General features: G+C 35.9%; 3 protein-coding genes and 1 long non-coding RNA gene across 4 annotated transcripts; 3 read left to right on the forward strand and 1 right to left on the reverse strand.

Annotated features, from left to right (window-relative positions):
* Window positions 1–2,501: 2,501 nt before the first annotated feature.
* On the reverse strand, window positions 2,502–3,674 carry LOC116118122. Its single transcript, XM_031404089.1, has one exon. It carries the CDS (start codon window positions 3,672–3,674, stop codon window positions 2,502–2,504), a length of 1,173 nt encoding a protein of 390 aa, XP_031259949.1.
* A 1,037-nt stretch (window positions 3,675–4,711) lies between these two features.
* Window positions 4,712–6,502, forward strand: LOC116118123 (putative UDP-glucuronate:xylan alpha-glucuronosyltransferase 4). Its single transcript, XM_031404090.1, has 2 exons — window positions 4,712–4,763; window positions 6,054–6,502. Exons 1-2 carry the CDS (start codon window positions 4,718–4,720, stop codon window positions 6,500–6,502), a joined length of 495 nt encoding a protein of 164 aa, XP_031259950.1. The 5' UTR covers window positions 4,712–4,717.
* A 9,106-nt stretch (window positions 6,503–15,608) lies between these two features.
* On the forward strand, window positions 15,609–16,251 carry LOC116118102. The gene is made up of 3 exons (XR_004126095.1): window positions 15,609–15,677; window positions 15,813–15,911; window positions 16,113–16,251. It is a non-coding gene; the product is annotated as an uncharacterized LOC116118102 (long non-coding RNA).
* Window positions 16,252–19,607: 3,356 nt separating this feature from the next.
* LOC116118124 lies at window positions 19,608–20,198 on the forward strand. Its single transcript, XM_031404092.1, has one exon. The coding sequence runs from the start codon at window positions 19,608–19,610 to the stop codon at window positions 20,196–20,198; it is 591 nt and encodes a 196-aa protein (XP_031259952.1).
* The last annotated feature ends 4,875 nt before the right edge of the window (window positions 20,199–25,073 follow it).

Here is a 25,073-nt window from a genome sequence, read left to right on the forward strand (position 1 = left end):
TCGGCCAAAGCGTCTTCCATGGGGTGCAGCCAGCTTTGTAAGCTCTTTGTATAGTTCTCCATCTGGGAGGAGGCCTTTTCTGAACGTCCACAGCAGTCTCGGGTTACAGGAAGGAATAGGATCTTCTCTTTGTTGAATCTGCTAACATACTCCTCAATGGTTCCCCCCTTCATTGTATACTCGGTACAAGTCGGCCGACAACTCTCTAGCTCTTGCTACTGGCAAACTGTTCCACAAGGTGTCAATAAGCTGAGCGAATGATTTTGGATCCGTTCGGGAGGTTCGTGTACCATTGGAGCGCTGGGCCGGACAAACTAGAACCGAAACTTTTGCACATGCAGGCTTCTCTAAGTGGTTGGGGTATGGAAACAGTGAACATCCGCTGCTTGTACGAGGCTATGTGTCGTCCGGGTCAGTGGTACCGTCTATGGTTTCATGTTGGGGATAGTGAATTTCTGGGACATGTCAGCCAGGGCGATCTCGTCCGCAAAAGGTGAATCGGCGTACAATTCGGTCTGCTCTTCTTGGTTGGGATTGCATTCCTGGGATACCCTCATTACCGCCTCAACGTCGGCCAGTCTCTTGGCCAATAATTGTTCCACAGGGGAAGGGGATACTATCGGGTCATCCCGTCTTATCGGTCTGGTATGTCTCGTGGGGTCATCCCTCGGGGGTAAACTGATATATTAGTCCGTCGTGCGCTCCTTGGTAGCATGTGTCTTCATTCATCCTTCTGGTTGGTGACTCCCATTGTCACTGTTCTGTTGTTCTTCCCTACATGAACGGTCAGGGAGTTGTTCGTGTCGTCTCGTCTTTCGGGATGGACGGGCTCAAGAGCTGGAGTTGGTTTGGTTTGGCCGTTCACCCCGCGAGGGTGAGCCAGGCAGGGGGGGTTTGTGTTTGGGTTGACTGGAGGGGAAGTGTATGGTGGAGATGGGTTGATCCTTCGGGTTCTCTATTGTTGGATCGTTTTGATCACGAGGCTGTTGTATCTTTATCTCCGTTAGTCAGAACAGAGTAGTCGAGCGCCAATGCGTTAACGGTCGCGGCCCTTTACAGAATCCAGGGTTGTTGCTCTGGTGTGGAGAGGGGTTGCATGATGGATAATGGTGCGGAAACGAGTGGGGGTGCTTGGTCGGGCATAAACTCGAGTTCTAGAATCGACTTACTTTCTCTTTTAGCGACTGGTTCTCGAGCCTGATGGATGTGTTTTCGGCTTCCAGCGGCCACCTGGTCTAAGTTTTGTTGCATGAGAGCAATAAAAGCCTCCAGTCTGGTCTCGAGGCCTGAGTTAACGTCGTCTGGATTGTCAGCCATGGAATATTCCTCCACGGACAAGTTCATCACGCCGAATGTTGCTGACCCCACGGTGGGTGCCAAACTGTAGAAGTAAAAATCTACCTGTACGGAAGAGGGGTCTGATCCCGTGAGGTTGAGGCCACTAGCGACTGTTGTACCTGCACCGTAGAGAAACACACGCGTGAACGAACGGGAAACACCAGGATGGTGTTTGCCGTAGGCACTCCAATGCTCAAGTCACAAGGCTGAGAGGCTAATATAGTGAGGCTAGGGAATGAGAGATTACCGAAATCTAGTCGGGCCGTGACTACGGCGAATAAGCAAGACTCTCAAGTAAAGAGCCTTGGTGTGAAGGTTAATTCGATGTGCCTTGTGAGAGGACTGGCCTCTGCTATATGTGTCGTCTGTCTTCCAATCATGGTGGAGCAGGAGTCCTAGTGTGACTGTGAAGCCAACCCTAAAGAATCAGGCCGTAATCAGCTGTCCTTATCAGTGTCTAAATAGGAGTTAATTCCATTTGGGAGATGACCCTTAAGTGGGAAAGTCGCCAGAAAGAGGAGATGACCTTGAATAGGGGATTGATCAAGAATGGGAAAATGTTAAGGGCTATGGGCTCTGGCCACTCATAGGCCTAGATTTAGACAGGGCTTAGAGGCTCGCCCCATGTATTTCGGGCCGGTTATACTTCGTATCAGATAGGGCTAATCCGAATTGGGCCTCTCAGATTGGGCCTGTCATCCTTCACAAGTGTCTTATTTCCCTATTTGGGCCGAAGACGATTTTTGACCCTACACATCAATTTAACAGTTCATGACGTCATGATAGTATAGAGTGTCTATGTACCTTCCTTTATACAATTTACCTGCCTATATGCCGCCCAATTAAGTGCAGTGTATCCATAACATCACGATTGATATTTACAATTAATACAATTTATGTACAAGAAAAAAAAAAAAAAACGTTAACAGTAATTTTAAGATATTATTTATTTAAAAAATGGGAAGATTAAACAGAAGACAATTTAGCGATTGAAGAAACCCGCGCTAATGGAGGGAACCATAGAGTTTCTAAGGTGTTTATTGGGTTGAAACATTGGGCCAAGCCTTAAATTTTTTATGAGGTCAAAACTGTAATAAGTAGAGTTAAAATACGTTTAATTGATTTTTATAGAAAATTTACATGTATAACCGTTTAATAAAATATTACTTGAAAGTGATTCTCATTGCTTTGACCGCTTCGAGGAAGAGGATATTTGCTGACGAACCCCCATCTACGAACACTCTTTTCACTAGGATGTTGGCTATTTGCAAGGAGAGGACTAAAGCGTCATGGTGAGGAGCGGCTAGGGTGATTGGTTCGTCATCCTCGAACTGAATTACCTGATGGGAGTATGACTTCGAGACCGGTTGGATGGACTGGACTTCATGATGGCTAGTTCTAGCATGTCGTTTTGCTGATGAGTAAATTATCCCACTGATTGCTGATCCTCCGGAGATTAGTGAGCAGAAACCCTTCGGTGTGGGTTCACGCGGAGGGGGCGACTGTTGTTTGGAGCTTTTCTGGCTAATGGTGTTCTTCCCCTTGTCAGTGAGTAGATCACGGAGGTGTCCTCTCTTTAGAAGTGCGGCAACCTCGAGCCGCAAGGCGATGCAGTCCGCGGTGTTATGCCCATGATCGTTGTGGAACTCGCACCACTTGGTTGTGTCTCTCCTTGCCTTGGGATTGAGCTTACCAGGCCACTTGACAGCGGATCCCATTCCTTTCATTATCTCTACGACCTGGGTTGGTTCGATGCTGAGACTGTATTCTGGTATTTTGAACTGGTTCGATCCCGAATGCCTGTTATTACTTCTCAAGGGTTGGCGGTCATATGGTCTCCTTGCTCTGCCCATATTCCGTGCGGGGGGTTGGTAGCGGTGCTCTGCCGGTCTAGGCTCTGGTTTCCTGTCGTTCCGCCTTGGTTCGTATCTGGAATGGGCGGCTCGGTTCATCTCATCTTCCTCCCACCTTATCTGGATAACGGCTCGGGCCAGAGCGTCTTCCATGGTGGTACAACCCAGCTTTGTAAGCTCCTTGTATAGTTCTCCATCTGGGAGGAGGCCTTTCCTGAAAGCGTCCACAGCGGTCTCGGGGTTACAGGAATGAATAGAGATCTTCTCTTTGTTGAATCCGCTAACGTACTCTCTCAATGGTTCCCCTCTCCGTTGGTATACTCGGTACAAGTCGGCCGACAACTTCTCTAGCTTCTTGCTGCTGGCGAACTGTTCCACAAAGGTGTCAGTAAGCTGAGCGAATGAATCGATGGATCCGTTCGGGAGATTCGTGTACCATTGGAGCGCCGGACCAGACAAACTAGAACCGAAACTTTTGCACATNGGGCGCCAAACTGTAGATGTAAAAATCTACCTGTACGGAAAAGGGGGTCTGATCCCGCGAGGTTGAGGCCACTAGCGATCTGCTGTACCTGCACACGTAGAGAAACACACGCGTGAAGCGAACGGGAAACACCACGGTGGGCGCCAAACTGTAGATGTAAAAATCTACCTGTACGGAAAGGGGGGTCTGATCCCGCGAGGTTGAGGCCACTAGCGATCTGCTGTACCTGCACACGTAGAGAAACACACGCGTGAAGCGAACGGGAAACACCACGGTGGGCGCCAAACTGTAGATGTAAAAATCTACCTGTACGGAAAGGGGGGTCTGATCCCGCGAGGTTGAGGCCACTAGCGATCTGCTGTACCTGCACACGTAGAGAAACACACGCGTGAAGCGAACGGGAAACACCAGGGTAGTGTTTGCCGTAGGCACTCCGACACTCAAGTCAGCAAGGCTGAGAGGCTAATATAGTGAGGGCTAGGGAATGAGAGATTACCGGAAGTCCAGTTGGGGACTGGGACTACGGCGAATAAGCGAGACTCAAGTGAATAGCCTCGGGTGAAGGTGTAGTCGATCCCCTTTGTCAGAGGGCTGGCCTCTACTTATATAGTGGTCGTCTGGTCTCCCAATCCTGGTGGGAGCAGGAGTCCTAGTGTGACTGTGATGCCAACCCTAGAAGAATCAGGGCCGTAATCAACTGTCGTTATCAGTGTCTAAATAGGAAGTTAATTCCATTTAGGAGAATGACTCCCAAGTAAGAAAGTCGCCAGGAAAGAGGAAGACGACCTTGAATAGGGGATTGATCAAGAATGGGAAAATGTTGAAGGGGCTATGGGCTCTGGGCTCACCCATAGGCCTAGCCACTGGACAGAGCCTATTAGGTTCGTGCCCATGTGGTTTGGGCCGGTTATGCTTCGTGAGAGATAGGGCTAATCCTGATTGGGCCTCTGCAAGATTGGACCTGGTCATTTTTCACCAGTGATCTTGTTTTCCTATTTGGGCCGAGGACGATTTTTGGCCCTAACAAAAACAAAAAGTTATTATGCCTGTTGGGTCATGCCAAATCTCTCCTGGATATGCAGAAACCGGTGAGTTTTAGTTCAATTTTTTTACTGAATTTTAATCTATTTAATTAGTGTTTTAATTACCTACTATAATTATCTAGTTATTAGATTGCTACCTGAAAGGTTTAGTTTGGTTACCTAACATGGAAGAAAAAAATTTGTTGCCATATATAGATACAATTGTCCTAGGGTTTGAATTGTATGATCTGAGTACTTGTTCTAACTTCTAATTTAATTTAGAGTAAACGATATTCCCACCCAAGGTTTGCCTTAATGACATTTTCTCACCCAAAAAGTTTTAAAATACCACTTTCCACCCAAAGTTAATATTCAGTTACTACCTAAAGCCGATTCCGACAAAGAAAATTCTCTCTGTAACCACCATTTGAACCTCCAATCTCCTCTCGACAAAAACCCTCTTACTTTGACACCTAATATCTGATAGATTGTCGGCCACTACAAGATTAAGGTTTCCTATTCTTAGTTAATTTTCGGCCGCAAATATTCAATCGATCACCACCATTCTATCCATCGGCCTCCACTCCACAAATTTTTTTTTACCTCAACTCCTGGTAACTTGCCGAACGCTGACTAAGAAAGTGAAGTGTATTTTGAAAATTAATGGAATATAAACGTTAGGTGAGAAAGTGGTATTTTGAAACTTTTTAGGTGGGAAAGTGTCGTTAAGGCAAACCTTGGGTGGGAAAAAGTCATTGACTCTTTCATTTAAATTAATAAGTAGTAACTTACCAGTAAATATGGTCTTTTAAGTTTTAATTAAAACCTTGTTTAATAACAATTAAGTTTTTCTTAATTTTTGCATTAATTAGTTCCGAATTTTAGTAAGTTTTGTTTTCCATTTAGCTTTAATAAATGTTATGCAATTTCTCCAATCTATGCTTTCAATTTTGATTCTTAAAATGGATTATATATTTGTATAATAAGTTTGGTGAATTAATGCAAAATATCTGTATATATCATTCATGAATCAGCATCTTATCTCCAAATTTGTCAAGCAATTTATTAATAAATTAATATATAACTTAAGTTGGTTGCCATCATATATAATTAAGTCAGAATTGATTCGGTACGTAACCTCCATATTAGAGACAAGAATATTCATTATTTGTCTGATTAAAGACAAGAATACTCCGAAATTATCTAATAGTCTGTTTGATTCTGCTTTAACTACTGGTCAATAAAAATTATTTAAAGCCATGAACGCTCTAATTAATCTCGTCATCTTTACGTTGGAAGGTGATGCTTTTCCATACGTTTTCAGTTTGATTTTACTGTTGTTTCTTCGAGTTGCAGGAAAAGAGGAATGGAGATATTTCTTGCAAACAAAATTGAATTACACCGCACATTATGAAAGAGAAGCCTATGTAACAGTTCTTCATTCCTCAGAAGGTTACGTTTGTGGGGCAATCGCTTTGGCGCAAAGCATAATCCAAAGCAACACTAAAAGAGACCTTGTTCTTCTTCATGATAAATCTTTAAGTGACAAATCTATACGTGGACTTCGAGCTGCCGGATGGAAGACGAAGCTAATTTCGCGTATTCGCAGCCCGTTTTCCGTAAAAGACTCATACAATGAATGGAATTACAGCAAGCTTCGCGTATGGCAACTCATTGAATATGAGAAAGTAATTTTTATCGACGCCGAATCTTCTTGTCTTAGCGTAACATCGATAAGTTCATTCTTTACCAGTCATTATCAGCCACTGAGGAAACGTAGGGTCGGTGTTCAATCACGGTACTAATGCGTGAGCGATGCCATCTTTGGCATGTTCGAAAGTTTAATGGTGAAGAGCTTCAAAGTGTTCCAATCATAAATGAGGGACGGTATCAGGTTTTCTCAATGAAACTTTTTCTACATGGTGGCATACAGATTGCCTTCGAAGATAATCATCTCAAGGTGTTATCTCTACTTCTAGATAATAAGGATGGAACAACATAACACATCGAATCCACGGAAAAATCATTTATGTCGATTCAGTTATGTGGGATGGAAGCCATGTTATGTTACAAGATATATTGTAACTGGGATAATGGGGATCAACCATATATTGCGAGTGAGTTCAGCTCACAAGAATGGTTGGGAAGAGTTTTGAGGCCATGAACGACAGAAGTTTGCAGAAATTCTGTGGGTTACAAGCACAGGAATTCGAGGATTAAAAGTGGAGAGAGGATGCTATGAGAATTCAAGTTTTGTGCATGGACATTGGAAATTAGAGTAAGAGATCACTGGAAATACCTATCTTGTTCTCAATAAGTGAAGCAACTACATAATTAAATTTCTATGGTGCTACGATGCTAATTTGAGTTAAAATTGAAGATTTAATTCGAGTAGAATCATTAACAAATAGTTCGTCCCATAATTGCTTTTTTTTTTTTAAATATTTTTATTTATTAATAGCTATATTATATATATTGATATGTCATATGCTTATAAAACTATATCGACCACGAACCAAAACCTCTTGGATTAGGATCTATTAAACTAGAGATTGTAGTTTAAACTATGGGAGAACGACTTATACATACCTAATTTGCCGAAACGATAGTTGGTACCCACAAAGTTTGAAACGACAAATGGGTACCTTCCGTTCTTTCTGTTAGTGATTTTCGTTTGATAATAGGTGAAAAGACTAAATGCCCTTGAAAGTTTTATTTTTAGTTTTTTATAAATTTAAAAATTTCTAAAAAACCCCCTAAGTTTGCTAATTTGACTAATGACCCAATATATAAAACTTTTTAAAATCCAAAAACACCCCGCCACCCACAGTGCCAGATTCCGGCCACCACCGCCTAAAATCCCCGGTAGTGCGCCCGGAATATTGTGTTACGACACAGAACGTCGGATCTGTGTCGTACAAACCTACGATCTGTCCTTTCCGGCCCGATCCAGCCACATCTGCCGAAAAGTCCCAATCAAGTCTGGCCTTTTCTGGGGCCTCGACGGCCAGATCTGTGCCTTTTTGGTTTCCGTCGCCAGATCTCCTTCCACGGATCTGGCCGGAAAATGCCAGATCGAGTGTTAGCTACCAGATCCGAATGGGTCTGTGTCGTAACACAATTTCGGCAGTTCCCGGTTCATGACGGCCGTTAGATCTGGCCTTTTTCGGCACGATCAGCACGGATATTGCCGGAAAATGAAGATCTTACGCAGTTTCGACACAGATCCGATGGGTTGCTGTGTCGTAACGCAATTTTTCCGGCCAGGTGTCCGGCGGCGGTGGCCGGAATTGGCACTGGGGTGGCGGGGGTGTTTTTGTTATTTTATAACTTTCTTATATAGTGGGGTATGTAGTCAAATTAGCAAACCTGGGGTTTTTTAGATATTTTTAAATTTATAAAAACTAAAATATCTTAAGGAAACAATAATTTAGCAAATTTTAGTCTTTTCACTATTATCAAATGAAAATCACTACAGAAATGACGGAAGGTATCTGTTTGTCTTTTCATCAACCTTTTAGGTACCAACTTGTTCGTTTCGACAAACCTTGGTATCATAAGTCGTTCGCCTCTAAACTATTAGGATAAACCTTGATTCTAATAGATACTTAAACCAGTAAAGATAGTATGGTAATTCAATTATATACGTAAGGACAAAACGAGAATTTACTCCAAATTCAATCTTCTTGTGTAGAAACTATTTGTTAATCAAAAATTAAAATAGATTAATAGTTATTAGTTTGAGGGGGGGGGGGGGGGGGGGGTGGCATGGGGGTATTTGTTACAATGTTGAAAATGATCAGGACTCCGATTTCGTTGTATTCTATGAATGCAGTGACTCAGGGCGAATTAATTTTCTCTCTCATCAAATTAATCCAGGAAGTGATAATTACAAGAATTGGTGCTTAATGATAAGGTATCTTGTTTTGGCAAGTGGCCACTTGTCATCACTTCATAGGTTTGGGTCCAACTCTCATTAGACAAATTTCTCGGGCTTGGGCTTGGGCTGTTAATGATCCAGTTATGATTATTTGACCCATTAGATGTGGATACTTGCCAGCCTTTCATGGCCCGTGGGCCTATTTTCCGTTTGTGAGGAATCTCGAGTCTAGGTTGTCTCAACTCTCAAGTCCAATTTCTTGCCATCTGAGCAAAACCCAAAATGACTTGATGATTTTATTAAAGGTTGATGTTAAATTGGGTCTTTATTTAATCCTTCAATTAGCATTTGTTAAATAGGTGTTTGGTACACAGTCTTTGAAAATTATTTAGTAAGCTCCGGTTAATTAATTTACACTTAGTCTTTTCTTGGTCGGTCAACTTGTGTTTTTTTAAATAGGAAATATGCGAATAAGCCAAAGAAGCAGGTGACAACTTGTGTGTATACTTTATAGGTCTGCTGGTTCACAAAGATCTCAATACCCATTCTTTCTTCTTTTTTTAATTTGCTTTTTCTTTTTTTTTTTTTTTTTCTTAAAATGAAAGAGGTTTCAAGTACAATCTAAATAAAAGCAGCCTGCAGGCTGATGCAGTAGGTATGATGTAATAAATGTTGAAATTAAATATTATCATCGGTGGTTTTCTATGTGAAAGAGATAAGGTTGATGGCCCCGCGTATCCATAAAATGTGGAAATAAGTTAATGTGATCCATTTCATGCTTATAGACCACACATATCAGTTATCAATATCATCTGCCTGCAGGTTGCTTTTATTTAGGGACATTTGTAAACTTATCAATAGCTATTGACTTCCAGATCTTTCTTTACATTTTCAGATAACTAAGAAAATTATCTTGAGGAGAAGGGCAAGAACCTTAACAAAAAATACTTTTTTAGGTTTGCTAATTTATTAACCACTCCAATATATAAAAATTTTATAAAATATCCTCATCTACAGTTGTCAGATTTCGACTACCACTGTCAAAATCTAGTGTTAGAGTGCACAACCGACATGATTTAATCATTTGTGTATCGATATGGCCTTTTTTATCATGGATCTAGTTGAAAAAAGTTAGATCTACGACTAGATATAACCGTCTTTGACGATCAGCTACGGCAAAAAATCTGACAGTTAACGACCAGATCTTTGACTGTATATCTGATCAAAAAATGATAGATTGATATACTATTAGTTAGATCTAATTGGTAATATACTATTATACTAGATTCTGATCACCTTCTGACAGTGGTAGCCAGAATTTAATAAATGTGGGTGAATGAGGTTTTTTTGTTAATTTTTAAATTTTTTTTTTTAAAGATGTTTAGTTAAACTAATAAAATTAAGAGATTTAAAAATAATTAAAGAAAATATAATCATTTAAGGATAATAAAATAAACAGATATTTTAAAAATAGAGTTGGAAATAGGATATAAAATATCGAAACAAACGGACTATATCTAAATCAGAGACTCTAATCATATATTCGTATTCTTTCTTTTTATCTTTTTGGTAAGACAAAAATAAATCCTAGGCTCCGTTTGGTTCACAATTTTGTGTTTTGGGGAAAAGTTTTTTGAAAAAAGTTAAAAAAAAAAGTTGAATTGGGCGGGTATTACGATGTAGAATTAACAAATTATAAAATATCCCCTATGTTTGTTTTTTACAAAACACCCTTTATAATAAAATATTAAAAGTTAACAAAAACACCCCCAATCTACCCTCAAATACGGACAGCCGACCACCACCGCCGGAGGATGGCCGGAGTCGTCGTAACAAAAACATTAAAAATATTTAGGGGTATTTAATTGAATTAATAAATTTAGGGGGTTTAAAAAATATTAAATAAAATTGAATAATATTACGAGTTTTTAGGTATTTCACTGTTTAACTTTTTTGAAAATACTAAAAATAATATTCCCAAAATCTAACCAAACGTAAGCCCTAATTATTCATGTTTGGTTTAAAAATGCGATAAAAATTAATGAAATGACTTCAATGGAATCATCTCAGCATAGAAATTAGAATTAATGGTCCAATCACTCATTAAAAACTGAAAAGCAACCCACGTGAAGTCTGAGTCTGAAACCTGAAGTAGCCAAGTACAATAATTAAGCGAAAGCAGAAAGCCTTGCAAAAGAAGCCACACATATATCACAAGCTTAACAGTAAAAAAGATTCTCTATATTGCTTATAAATTTTCATAGGAAAATAAAATCAGTTTAAAGAGAAATTAATTTAATTTCTCTTGAAATCTTTTCTTCTTAAATTAAAACTTTTAAACAGAAAAAAGAAAAGAAATAAAGTCAGCTTCCATTGTTCATTCTCTAACCAAGTTTAAACACGCGGATGCAAAGTGTATTAAGGGTGGGCCATGGCCCACTCTCAATTTTTAAAAAACAAAAATTAAATATATTATTCCATTTAATTTGACTTTGACCCACCCTTAATTTTTATTATCAAATATTAAAAAATTATGGCCTACTTTCAATTTTAGAACTAAAAATTTTTGTTTGACCCACCCTAATAAAGATTTTTGGATCCGCCCTGCAATAGGGGCAGATCCAAAGTGTATTAAGGGTGGGCCATAGCCTACTCTCAATTTTTTAAAAACAAAAATTAAATATATTATTTCATTTAGTTTGACTTTAGCTCACCCTTAATTTTTATTATCAAATATTAAAAAATTATGGCCCACTCTCAATTTTAGAACTAAAAATTTTTGTTTGGCCCACCCTAATAAAGATTTCTGGATCCGCCCTGCATGGAACATAATCTTAATTTGAATCCAAAATTTTGTTCTTTTTTATTGTGCATTTGACATTTTTCCTTTTGAGTTTTAATATTTATGGATTCAGATTATAAAATTAGAGCATATGCAATGTTTATATGAATTCTATCGCATAAACTTGGGTTTGGTTAATCTTTCAGAGCTTGATTTCTTTTAAAATTTTATAAATTATCAGAAATACAATTCAACTTATTAAAATAAGATGAATGATTATGTAATATAATTTCTTAAATTTAGAATTTATTTTACCATATTAGATCCAAAGTGGGGCAATAAATCAAAATTTGCTTTAATCATATTGTTATATTAATTTTTTTTTAACTATGTCTAATAGTCTATAAATTACATTGACTTGTTTAATCATATTGTTATGTTCATGATGTTGAGTTGTTGCACTATTACATATATTACCTAATGGAGTTTCTCTTCTAAGTAAATTGTCTAAACGTTCGAGAACATTTTAGGAGAATTATACGAAATCAATATTTTAAAAAAAGTTTAAAATAATTCTTATAACAGTATAGCACCATTCATGGAGAAATTAAATACTATCACTTGGTGCTTTTCTATGTGAAAGAGATTAAGGTGACGGCTCCACTTATCCATAAAGTTTGGAAATAAGTACATGTGATTCATACTTATCCCCACACTTTGGCTAATGGCTCCACTTAATTTGTCTTGAGGAGGTGTTTCGCTTGCTGTTTTCTGCAATAGAGATATGCGGCAAGGCAACTTTTTTTTAACAAACATTAGATCATCTCCATTCTCCAACCCATTACACAAATTTGGTACAAAATTGTATAAAATTGATACAAATTTTGATGCAAAACACAATTCTATCTCCAACCCACAACACCAAATATTACATCAAAAAGAATATTCTGTAGAATATTTTTTTCTTTTATTATAATAATCAACAATTAATCTATTTCACTCATTATTTTTGTATATATTAATTAAATATTAGGAATAATATTTTTATTAAATAATAATTATTTTGAAAATTATACTAATTTAATAAAATTAAACATTTATTTAATCAAATAAATATTACATTTAATATAGAAAAACATTACATCTAATATAAAATGATAAAAAAAAAAAAAAAACAACAACAACACAAAGGTAAAATTCCATATTGATAGTAATTTAATTTTCCGAATTAGTATGTTCTTCCCACATATGATCAATTAATGCATTTCAAAGAGCATGGTGAACCTCTGTATCTTTGATTTGTTTATATCGAGTTAGAAAATTTCAAAATCGGACATTCTCAAATTTGGTGTTAATTTTTATTTTAAGTTATTGTAGTTTAATATTTACATTGAATAAAGTTTTATTTTTATTTTTTCATCATTTTTTGAATTATATCATTATTATGAATTTATTATTATAAATAATAATCAAATTAAATTAAATACAAATAATCAAATTTGGAGTGATTTTTGGTATAAAATTTAATACTCAAATTAACTTAACAAAACTAAAAAATACAAAATTAAAAAAAAATTATTGTGTGCTACAGTATCACGTCATTTTGGTGTGGTGCAATACTGTAACGCCACACCAAAATGGCATGGCGCTTTGGCATAGGTTGGAGCACCAACCCACGCCATTTTGGTGTATTTTTACACCATTTTGGCGTAGGTCAGAGATGCCTTTAGACGGTGTCAGTGAACACGATCAATTATCAATATGATTATGTAATATTATAGATTGTTTGTGACGTAAGAAATATATAAGCCATGTGTTTCAACTTCCAAATGAAGGGGAGTGTAATAAAAATCTTTAAAAAAATTATTGATGGCATGTTGTTTTTCTTGTTTTGACCAATGGCTCCACTTATTGATTTGAGGAGGTGCACAGTGTACGTGTTTGGATTTTTCTTGCTAATTAGCCCCACTCTCACCAACATCACCATGTAAATGCTTCTACTTTAAAGACAAACAACGAAATTATTGAAAAGAAAAGAAGTTGCCTGGGTTGAGTAAGTGGTACAAATGATTACTAAGAAAAGAGGGTGACTACTGTTAAACATAATGAAACAAAACAAAAGATAACATAGGCGTTAGTTGGAATTCTCCCGCCCATTGTTTTGTCTTCCCGGCAAAAGAAACTACTATGCAAAGTAATGACTCTTTGAACACTAGAGCAGAGATCTGACGAATGAAATTGTTTAATTTTATGTTTCTTTGGGTAGAAATAAACGGTTTGGATAATTTCATTCGTCAAAATTGACCATTTGTAGCTCGAATGAAATTGTTTAATTTTATGTTTCTTTGTATAGAAATAAACGGTTTGGATAATTTCATTCGTCAAAATTGACCATTTGTAGCTCGAATGAAATTGTTTAATTTTATGTTTCTTTGGGTAGAAATGAATGACTGAGATAAGTAATCACATGGATTACCACTCGTAGTTATAAAAAGGAATTGCTCTAATAAAATCAGTAAGTATTAAAAATTCTAAAAAAATTCTGCCTCGTATTCTTTTCTTTTCCTCTCAATATATTCAATGTTTTCTTTGTGTTCGTAGTTGCTTGTCAAATCGTGTTAATATACGACGTCTTCTTGCTTATCAGCCCACACTTTCAATATCATCTAATGAAATATGTGTTTTATTTTGAAAATGAACAGAATTGAAGATGGAGTATCTATAATATAAATTGAACTTTTTCTAGAATAATGTTTTTAATTTAAAATTTTAGAAAGAAATTTCTGGAAAGATGAGGAAATGTGTTGTATGATGGTTTGTAATAATAAAACAATAAACCTCTTTGGTCTGACAAACCCTTTAACTATTACGATTAGCTATATTTAAGTGGTCTTGAATTCTAGTCGTATGAGAGGTATCTATCAATAATTTGTAAAATTATCTTAGTTCATTAGGTTTGTAGAATGTTTTATGTTCTTAAAAATTATACAGACTTTAATGTGAACTTAAATGCCTCAATTATTTAAAAATAATAATAATAAAATAAATATGTGTCAATATGATTTTTTTTTTTTATATAATACCTTCAAAAATAAAGATTCACACACACACACACACACACACATACACACACACACACACACACACATATATATATATATACACAAATTGCAAATCTCCCATTGAAGCAAACCTTTACGTTAACAAGTTAAAAATAAAAAGAATAATTAAAAAAAACCTAAGGGTGTGTTTGGTTGGAGATAATGTTGAAATACTGAGATAATATCATCTTATATTACTTGATTATCATATTTGGTTATCAAGTAATATAAGATTCTAGTAATCTTAAAAAACTAATAGTAGTTACCAGTGGTAATATTAGAGATAATTTTATTACCTTCATTTTCTTAGGTATTGTAAGATTACATGGTAATTTTATTTTTGTTACAATTTTACCCATTATTAATAAAATTTTTGTATAATAATGCCTTTGTTTTAAAATCAATTAACATTAATCTATCATTACAATTTTGCCTTTGTCTAATTAAGTTTTTAGACAAATATGTCCTTATATTTAAAACAAATTGCAGACCACCACCGCTACCTAGCCACCACCATTGGCAGCTGGCCAATGACCATATCGGCAGCTCTCGATAATTTCTAGTGACTTTCTACGATTCCTAGTGGCAGAAGGCAGTGATCAATGGTGGTGACTGGCGACCGGTAGTGGTTTGGTGGGGGTGATTTTGTTATAAATTAAAATTTTATATAAATTATAGTATTTTAGATAAATATGAAATGTTGGGGGTTTAAAAAAAGCTATTGAAAAATTAATAATAAAAATAATATCATATTAATATTTAAAGATGACAGCAATTTAGTAATTTAAATAACATAATTATTAATTTATTTCTCATAATCAAACATATTAATGTAACATACCCACCAATTTATTCCAACTAACCAAACATATTTCCTTGAACATTTTGGTAATTTAATTTTCTATTAATATAATATTTTTAATAATCTAATATTTTCTAACCAAATCGTACTCTAAAAGTTTTTAACCTTAGGATATATGTTGAATGAGAGGGCTTTGTTTGTTTTGTTTTTTTTTTTTTTTTTTTTTTTTAACTAATATGTAAAAGGCTTCCGTTTTTTTGACTGTGGAGGTGTTTCACTGTTTCTTGACTTGAGGTCATTCTTCATGTATAAGTATCATAGCCCTCTTTTCTTATTTCAGCTTAAGTTCCCTTACAACTTTCTTTCCAAACTTTCATTTTCGGGTATTGCATCCCAACCTCAGGTACCCAAAGAGGTAACTCTTTCAACCTGGTTTTTTTTTTTTTTTTTTCCTTTTTTTCCTCCCTCTCTGGTTGGGTTTTATTTTCACATTATTTTCAGATAATTTCTCTTTCTGTCTCTTTTTTGAGTGTATATGACTTGTCGGTAGGGATGTCGAATAATGAAGTGAGGATTGACGTCGTACCTGAGATTGAGTTACATGCCAAGAACGATGAGCTTGTGACATCTCCTCCGCAAGAGCAGGCTGGTACGATTCAATAGTACCTTACAAACACATGTTATAGTATTTTATACTTATAAATAATCCATTGTTTGAGCATTATCTAATTCATTTCATTAAACTTTTAAAATAATTGCTTTGGTAATTTGATTTGTTTCTTTAGTTATTTATTATAAGCACAGAAGAAATATCACAAAATGTTAATTAATGAAAAAGTGAGGGAAGCAGCAACTGCAGGAAATGGTTCTACTCAAGCAAAAGATAACAATGGGAAGTCATCTCCTCCTCAAGAACTGGCTAGTAAGTTTTGATATCACCTTGATATTATTTTATTTTATACTTTTACAGATGCATTGTTTTGAGCAGCTTTTCATTTCNAGTGAAGAGTCTCGGGTGTGAGGGTGTAATGTCGATGTCCCTTGTGAGAGGGCTGGCCTCTGTTTATATAGTGGTCGTCTGGTCTCCCAATCTTGGTAGAAGTAGGAGTCCTAGTACGACTCTGATGCAAACCCTAGAAGAATTAGGGTTGTGGTAAGCTGTCTTACCAGTTTCTTTATAGGAAGGTGATTCTGATTAGAAGAGTAACTCCGAGTAGGAAAGTGATCAGGAATAGGAAAGTGACCTTGAATGGGAGATTGATCAGGAGTAGGAAAGTATTCTGAGGGGGTTGTAGGCTCTGGATTTGTCCACGGAACTAGGACATGGGCCAGGTTTGAGAAGCTTGTGCCCACGTGGTTTGGGCCGGCTATACCTCATGTCGAAATAGGACTAATCTAGCTTGGGCCTCTGTAGCACTGGGCCTGGTCTTTCTTCACTAGTGGTCCTGTTTCCCTATTTGGGCCAAGGACGATTTTTTGCCCTAACATTATATTAATGGAAATATAAATTACTTTAAAGATTACTAGAATGTTTAGGGAAATGTGTTTAGTTAGATTGGAATAAATTGGTGGGTATGTTATATTGATATGTTTGGTTAGGAGGAATAAATTAGTAAGAATGTTATATAGATTAATAAGTTGCTCTCATTTTTAAATATTAATATAATATTATATTATTTTTTTAATAATTTCTTTTAACCCCCTACCTTTGAGATTTTGCTAAAACACCCCAGCCATATAAAACTTTAATTTGTAACAAAATCACCCCCACCCACCCCAAGCCACTGCCCGTCGCCGGCAGTTGTCGTAATGGTGCATGACCGACTAGCTTTGACTGGTCGTGCGCTGATCTAGCCGTGACCATGGATCTGACTGTTTCCAGCCATGAATCTAGCTGTTTTCGACCAGATCTATTGATCTGGCCAAGATAGGCCAGAATAGATCTGGCTAGATCTACAGCCATCAATCTAGCCGAAAACGGCCAAATCGACGTACAGCTGGCCAGATCTAGTCGGTCATGCACCGTTTTGACCACTGCCGACAGCCGATGGTGGTTGGCCAGCGGCTGACGGTGGTGGCTGATAAGCGGCAGTGGTCCTGGGTGGCCTGCAATTTGTTTTAAATATAAGGGCAAAATTGTAATGGCAGGTTCATGTAAATTAATTTCAAAATAAGGGTATTATTGTCCAAAAATTTTAATTGTAAAGGGTAAAATTGTAACAAAATTAATATTATCACGTAATCATAAAATACCTAAGAAAAATGAGGTATTCAGATTACCACCTATATAACAAACAATAATTACTATTGGTTTTGTAAGATTACGAGAATTTTGTATTACTTGACAACCAAACGTGGTAATCTAAGTAATATAAGATGATATTACCTCAGTAATAAAAGATTATCCCAGACCAAACGCACCCTTAATATATAAGATTATCCCAAACTAAACGCATCCTTAATATATAGGATAACATCCACATGAGCCCACTCTCTTAGCTAGCGGAATATGGTATCTACAACTTCCATGAGAAATTGAGAATTGAAAACTATATGTACTTTCCATTAAGCATATCTCTTGGCAACAGATAAATGTAGAAATAATTATTTTTCCTCTTTTTCTTGTGTAGATTTCATTTTTTTTTTAATCAAGAAAACAAAGATAAAAAACTCAAACAAAATATATATATATTTTTTTTTTTAAATTGGGCCTGTTTGATAGGTTTTTCGAAAAAAATGTTCTTTTGAAAAACTATCTAAATAGGATAAGGTAGGATTACATAGAATAAGATATGATTCTGACAATGTGTTTGGTATAATATTTGAAAATTATATCAGAGTTGAATAAAATGCTGAATAATTGTTTGGTACATTTTTTGAAAGCATTTTTTGAAAATATTTAGATTGTTTTTTAACCTCCTACATTTGTTAATTTAGCTAACATCCGTCCAAAACAAAACTTTAAAAATTAACAAAAACACCCCCCCAAAAATGAAGCCGTGAATGACGATCAAAATCTGGCCATCGTCAATGGCAATCTGGACGTCAACGATGGCCAATCTTGACGGCCAAAGATCTGGCCAGAAACGGCAAGATCGGCGTACGACCAACCAGATCCGGCAAGTTGTGCATCGTTGCGGCACCGGCGTTGGCCAGCGGTGGTTGCTGGCATTCGGGAGTGGCTTGGGTGGGTGGAGGTGTTTTTGTTAATTTATAAACTTTTTATTGTGAAATGTAATTGTTTTTAGTTGAATATAGTTGGAAAAATGTTAGAATTGGATAATAAAAAACAAGTTCCACCCACTTTTCATTTTCAATAGAAAAAATCTTATTTGAATAATGATCCTAATAAGTAAACAAACACATATGTTATTTTTTAATCCACATAGGATAACAGAAAAATGATTTCAAAGAGTGAAACAAACACGAAGATTACTTTTTCATGATTATTGTTCTTCCCGATTGAATACATTGCTCATTCATCCATTAGCGATTTCATGCTTGTAATCTATCTTTCATTTTAATTATAAGCTTGGGCTTGTCATGCCTTAATTCTCGTGCTATGGTTCATCTCATTGCTTGATTGAATAAAATGCATTATTGAAAGGGGAATCTCAATAAAGTTTTAAATACGTGGTACCCGAATTTTCTTAGGGGCAAAATAATACTCCCTCCGTTTTTTTTAAGTGACGTTTTAGGTGTGGGCACAGGTTTTAATAAAAAAAAATTTCTCTCTCCCACCAACTTTTTTTCCAGATTTTGCAGGTGGGGGAGACTTTGAAAGTGGGAAACTCTCCCGCTTATTTAAATAACATTTTTAACAATTTTGTCTTATTGCATTTGTTTCTCCCACCAACTTCATCTGTTTCTTTTCTTTCATGCTGCTCCAGTTCTTTAATTTTTTCGTCCCTCACTCGTTTCTATTCTTTTTGATTTTGTTCGGTCAATCACCATGGCCGAACAATGTAATAGTAGAGGTGTACTTGGGGAAATTGATTTAAATGTTCTTCCAACATTAGAAGCTACGGATGAAGTTAATGACATAACCGAGAAAGTTAATACACATGTGAGTCGAAAAAACCTTACAAATGAACAAAGACAAGCAATTTTTGAATCTCTATTGAAGCGAAGTGTTAATGGACAATTGAAGAAAAACACTACATCTGAGGTGGCTCAATTATTTTCAATTAGTATGTGTACAGTCCAATGCATTTGGCAACGGGGAAAAGAAAATGAAGTTTTGGATTCTAACACTAATGTATCTAGCAGAAAGGCACTCAATTGTGGGCGCAAGCGTCTTGAAATTGACGTCAGTCAATTTTGAAATATTCCATTGCGAAGAAGGATGTCACTGAGGTCTTTATCTGCTGTCACAAATTTTTCAGTGACAACATTGTTTAGGCGATTAAAAGAGGGCTCCATACGTCGTCATTCAAATGCTATAAAACCTTTATTAAATGTGGAAAACATGAAAGCTAGAATACGCTTTTGTTTATCGATGATTGAACATGGCAACAACCCCAGTTGTTTGAGGTTTGTAACCATGGAAAATATTATTCATGTTGATGAGAAGTGGTTCTACATGACAAAGCAGTCAGAGAAGTATTATCTCCTGCCTGACGAAGACGAGCCTTTACGCACATGTAAGAGTAAGACTTTTATTACTAAATTCATGTTTCTGGCTGTAGTGACACGCCCAAGGTTTGATGAATCAGGGAATGAATTATTTTCTGGAAAAATCGGGATATTTCCTTTCATAAATAAAGAACCTACAAGGAGGAGTAGTAAAAATCATTCTGCTGGAACCATGGAGACTAAAACAATCAATTCTATCAATAAGGAAATTTATCGATCTTACATAGTTGAGAAACTCTTGCCGGCTATCCGGGATAAGTGGCCAAGAATTGATGCAAGAAGTCCAATAGTTATCCAATAGGACAATGCGAAACCTCATATTGGTTTGGATGATGAGTATTTTCAAAGTAATGCTACTAAGGATGGTTTCGACATACGTTTGATCTATTAACCACTGAATTCTCCAGATATGAATGTTCTAGACCTTGGTTTTTTTAATGCGATACAGGGACTACAATACCAACAGGCACCCAACTTTATAGATGTGCTCATAGAGGCTGTTCAGAAGTCATTTGATGAATACTTGCCAACAAAATTGAATCATACGTTTTTAACTTTACAGTCATGTGTGATTTCAATTTTGAAAGCTAGAGGTTAGAACAAATATAAGGTTCCGCACATGAAAAAACATAGTTTGGAGAGACAAAATTGCCTTCCTAGGCAGTTAGATGTTGACCCCGCGTTAATTGGAGAAGCAATTGCTCAATGTCAATAAGTGTTACAATTGACCTATCTAGTATTGAAGACTATTTTTGTTTTGTCCATGATGTTCATATGGGTTCTGATAAGATATTGTCTTTTAGGAGTAGTTTGTGTTTCATTTTGATTTTTGTTTTTTTTTTTTGCTGTAAAGAAATTCTACTCCAACATACAAGAAAAGAACTTGTTCTATTTTATGATATAAGCTTTTATTATGGTAATATATAACAAGGTGCCAAAGCTGTACACTACACTTTCTTGTGTCACTCTGCCTACCAAAAGATGCACATATAGAAAATCAGCTTTACCTTAAACTGAGACCGATGATATTTAGATAATGAAGTAAACAACCATATACAAATCTAATCTTTTCTGCAGGTCCTATGATGAACAACCTGCCAAGAAGAAACCTAAGAAGAGAAAATCAATGGAGTAGGGACTAGAAGGTGGGAATGATGGTGATTTAATGCCCAAATCAGAAAATACAGGGAGAGGATGATGGTTTTGGATGAATTTTAAAATTTATATCTTGAAATTGAAATCTGACATACTTTATATATTTCAAAATGTTTCAGGTCTTTTGAGTAGATTGTATAAATCTAATGTGGAATCTTCCCTTTGAATGATCGATTTTATTTTTGGCATGACCTATTGCATCATCATATGGCATTACAGTCTGAAGTTCTTAATAAAAGTTGTTCAAGTTTATAACATTGGAAAATAGTTTCTTTTCTACTAGGCGTTAGGTATTAAAAAAAAAAACATTTTATTTATCTTTATGCATTAATCTCAATCTAGAATTACTTATTTCACAATCATATTATTGTATGGTATGTTGGCATTTCTGTAAACTGTCAAATGTTCAGTTTCAGTCTTATGCACAATCCCTAGTACAATGGGACGTGATTGGCTGCTTTGAGTGCACTTAGACATTGATCTGTTGATTTGTTTTTAAATTTTGGAGTCTAAAATGCAGAGCTATTTAGGAATTATCTGAAGCAGATAAGAGAGGAAACAAGTGGGAGACTGTAGAGTGTTACATATAGACCCAATGGCACTCCAAATAAATGGTGGTTGGCATTTGCTAAGAGGAAATTCATGAACATCATTGTTCCTTGAATATATTGTTGTATATCCAATCAACTGGTATCTGCCTGACGAATTCTTCTTATGGTAAGCTGTAAAAATTCTGTTGCAGATCATTTGTAATGATAAGCTGTGAAAAATCTTTTTGTTTGTTTGTGGGTGCATTGAAACTTCTAGATCAAATATGCATTTCTATATTATTCAAATACATTGAATGAATTTGCTGAACCTTCATAATGGATAAGTAAAGAGGGATAAAAGCCAATGAATTTTCATTATATAGTCTATACATGGACAAAAAAAAGGCCGGCAATAAAAAAAGCAAGCCATCTAGGCACAAATCAAACTACACAGTCTGTACATAAAGGTTTGCAGCCAAAAAGTGTCAAAACTCCAGCCACCTTAAGGAAATCCAACAAAAGTTTCAATCCCCAACTAGCAGAAAAACCAAGACTCACCACAGCAAAACTCCTGCAAAACACACACCCTTGGGTCAGCCACATGCCCTTTTTAACACCAAAGGCCACGCAGCATAGGCTAAAACAAAACATAGGCAAAAGTCGCAAAAATTGAGCCAAAACCGAAATAAAAAGTAGAAACCGACTGAGAAAAACTGAAACACCCAACAATCACTCTCACTAAGGAGTACAAGGCTCGATTATCTCCTAGCGGCCATGCGAGCCATAACATCAGCGAACATATCCACACTAACAGGCACTTTATAGACTTCTATATATGTAAAGGAATCAAGCAAATCACCCAATACACATTTTTGTTCATCATTCCTATTAAGGCTGTCAATTAGTTCTTGAGAGTAGGACAAACATTGGACTTCTTTAACGCCATTTTCACGAGCAACACACAGTCCATGATATAAGGCAAGATATTTTGCATGTAGTGTGTTAGAAGCTGACACATACTGTTCTAGTAAAGTCAAATTTCCACAGCGTGTATCATGCATTACAATGCCCACTACTGATTTTTCTTGGTTATTCCAAACTCCAGAAATTTCAATTTTGACAATCTATCTTGATGCACCTTCTACATTGTTTTTTACAACATGTATTGTATAAGAGAAAATATTGTAACTAATTAACTGAATTGATAAAAGCAAAAAAAAGTGTATTGACATCAATCAAAGAAAAAATCAAATAAAACCTCCACTATTGATATCCACCATTCCAGATTGATTTGCAATGCTTGTACTGCCTTCAGTGTCAATTAATTTGGCCTCATTGTTGATGCTATGATTCTCTTCAAAACCTAATCATTCATAAATTAAAGAGTCAAATGAGTCATGCAACAATGTACCATTATCACTTTTAAGAATAAATTACCGTAAGAAAACACAAAAAAGCCACTTACATGATAAAGGCACCCATATCCTCATTTGTTCTAATTCTTCATTCGAAACTTTACGACTCATAATCTCCACTACGTTTACAGCCTAATTATTTACAAAACCTCAATTTGCGGAACACAATAATGCAACACACATCACAAATTTGACAATAATGCAACACATCACAAATTGATTTTGACAATGATTTTGATAAGAAAAAAAACATCACAAATTTCTAAACTCAAATCTACTATGCAACTGCCACAAATGCCCATTTTCTCCATTTCTCCATGGACACCACTCAACCAGACTAGTCCACTCTCCTCGCACTTCTACTCAACGCCATCACTAAACGCCTTGCCACACGCATAGACATCCTCTCTTTCCCGCCGTCTGTAACTCATTCAAGACTTTCCTTTCCCATCATCGGTATCGTCCACTTCCTCTCAACTCCCTCAGAAAACTTCAGCTTTTGTTAACACCCGTGTGGACTGGAAGGAAACCCCAAAAGTTCACGAGTTCAAGGCTGATCTTCTAGGGCTCAAGAAGAGAAGTGAAGGTGGAAATTGAAGACGACAGGGTGCTTCAAATAAGTGGAGAGAGGAACATAAAAGGAAGACAAGAAAGAGAGAAAGATGGAAGCAGAGACAGATTAGAGAAAGAAGAAGTGGCGATGAAAATAAGGAAAGAGGAGAAAGGGAAGAGATAAGTTAAGATAAAAGATTAAAGAGAGACAGAAGCAAAAGTAGAGAAATGACAAGATGAAATGGAAAGAGAGGGGCTGATAAAAAGTGGAGAAGGCATGATGAAAGGTGCAGAAAAGACAAGGCAGAACGACTTTAATTTTGAAAATTTTAAAAACTCTTAAACGTCACTTAAAAAAAAAAAACGAGGAGTAATTCCCTATTTGATGTTACTTGCTCACCAAGTAAAAGGAAATAGAATTACAATTAAATAGAGAACTCAAAGGCTAAGGAAATAGAATTACAATTAAGAAGGGAATGTGGAGGAAAAAGATCTTGCATTCTCCTAAAACTCCAAAATCTTTCTATCTTGCAACGACAAGAACCACCTCTCTAAAACTTTATTCTATTTCACTATATAAAAAGGGGCAAGGAATGATAATCTCAACATTCATAGGGAAAAGGTTCATACTTAGCATTCCAATGAAGCCTCTATCCCTGTTCTAACCCTGCGATCTTGCATGAAGCCTTTGCTGTTTTCTTCCAGGGACAAAGATTGGCGCTGCTGTCAACAAGCGTTTTAGAAGTCAAGAGTCAACGAATTAAGGGCAAGATCGTAAAGGCACTGTGTTCCAAAGGGCAAGATTGTAACTTCCAGTTTGGTGCAAAATATTAGCCCCTCCCTGAAGAAATTCCTCATAATCAACTCAAGCTGAAGGGTAAAGGCCTACAAACAAGGTAACAAGCATTCTCACAAGCTTAGGTTTTGAAGCTTTAGTTTATGATTGATAATTTTAATCTTAAAAATAAAATTTAAAATTCTGAACATAATTTAGAATAAAACAAAAAAAAAAAGGTAAAGTTTTAAGAAAGAAATAGCTTTCTAATATTTTGGGTCTTCTAAAAGATCAAATGACCATTTTGGTAATTGACTTTTTTTTTTAAAATATATATTTTTTTAAGAGTGATGCTATCGGCACCCCACTAATGGACTACAGAAGTCCCATTTCTTGAGACACCCCATTTCAAAGTTTAAAATTACATTTCTTTTCTTATGGAACTCCACAATTTCATAAATGCTCTTCAATTCATTTTTTTTTTTTTTTTTATTTTAAATAGTTAACATTTCATTCCCTTCACCTAGGCTATATATTCCCACTATTGTTCTTGTTCTTCATAAATAAAATTTTAGACATTTAAATTGAAAGTTCTTAAAAATTAAATCTAAAAAAAAAAATTCTACAAGTAATCCCAAGAATATATTATAGTTTAACACAACTAAAAAAAAAATGTAGATTAAATAGCTACCATACTATAAAAAAAAAAAAAAAAAAAAAAAAAAAAAAAAAAATTATATGTGAAACAA

This window comes from Pistacia vera, unplaced genomic scaffold, assembly GCF_008641045.1.
Source record: "Pistacia vera cultivar Batoury unplaced genomic scaffold, PisVer_v2 Contig838, whole genome shotgun sequence".
Lineage (NCBI taxonomy): Eukaryota > Viridiplantae > Streptophyta > Magnoliopsida > Sapindales > Anacardiaceae > Pistacia > Pistacia vera.

Bases quoted from the DNA above. Each gene is read 5' to 3' on its own strand.
- LOC116118122 (XM_031404089.1), bottom strand. From the start codon at position 3,674: ATGTGCAAAAGTTTCGGTTCTAGTTTGTCTGGTCCGGCGCTCCAATGG.
- LOC116118123 (XM_031404090.1), top strand. From the start codon at position 4,718: ATGCCTGTTGGGTCATGCCAAATCTCTCCTGGATATGCAGAAACCG. The intron at 4,764-6,053 runs GTGAGTTTTAGT...TTCGAGTTGCAG, and splicing joins TCCTGGATATGCAGAAACCG to GAAAAGAGGAATGGAGATAT.
- LOC116118124 (XM_031404092.1), top strand. From the start codon at position 19,608: ATGTCACTGAGGTCTTTATCTGCTGTCACAAATTTTTCAGTGACAACA.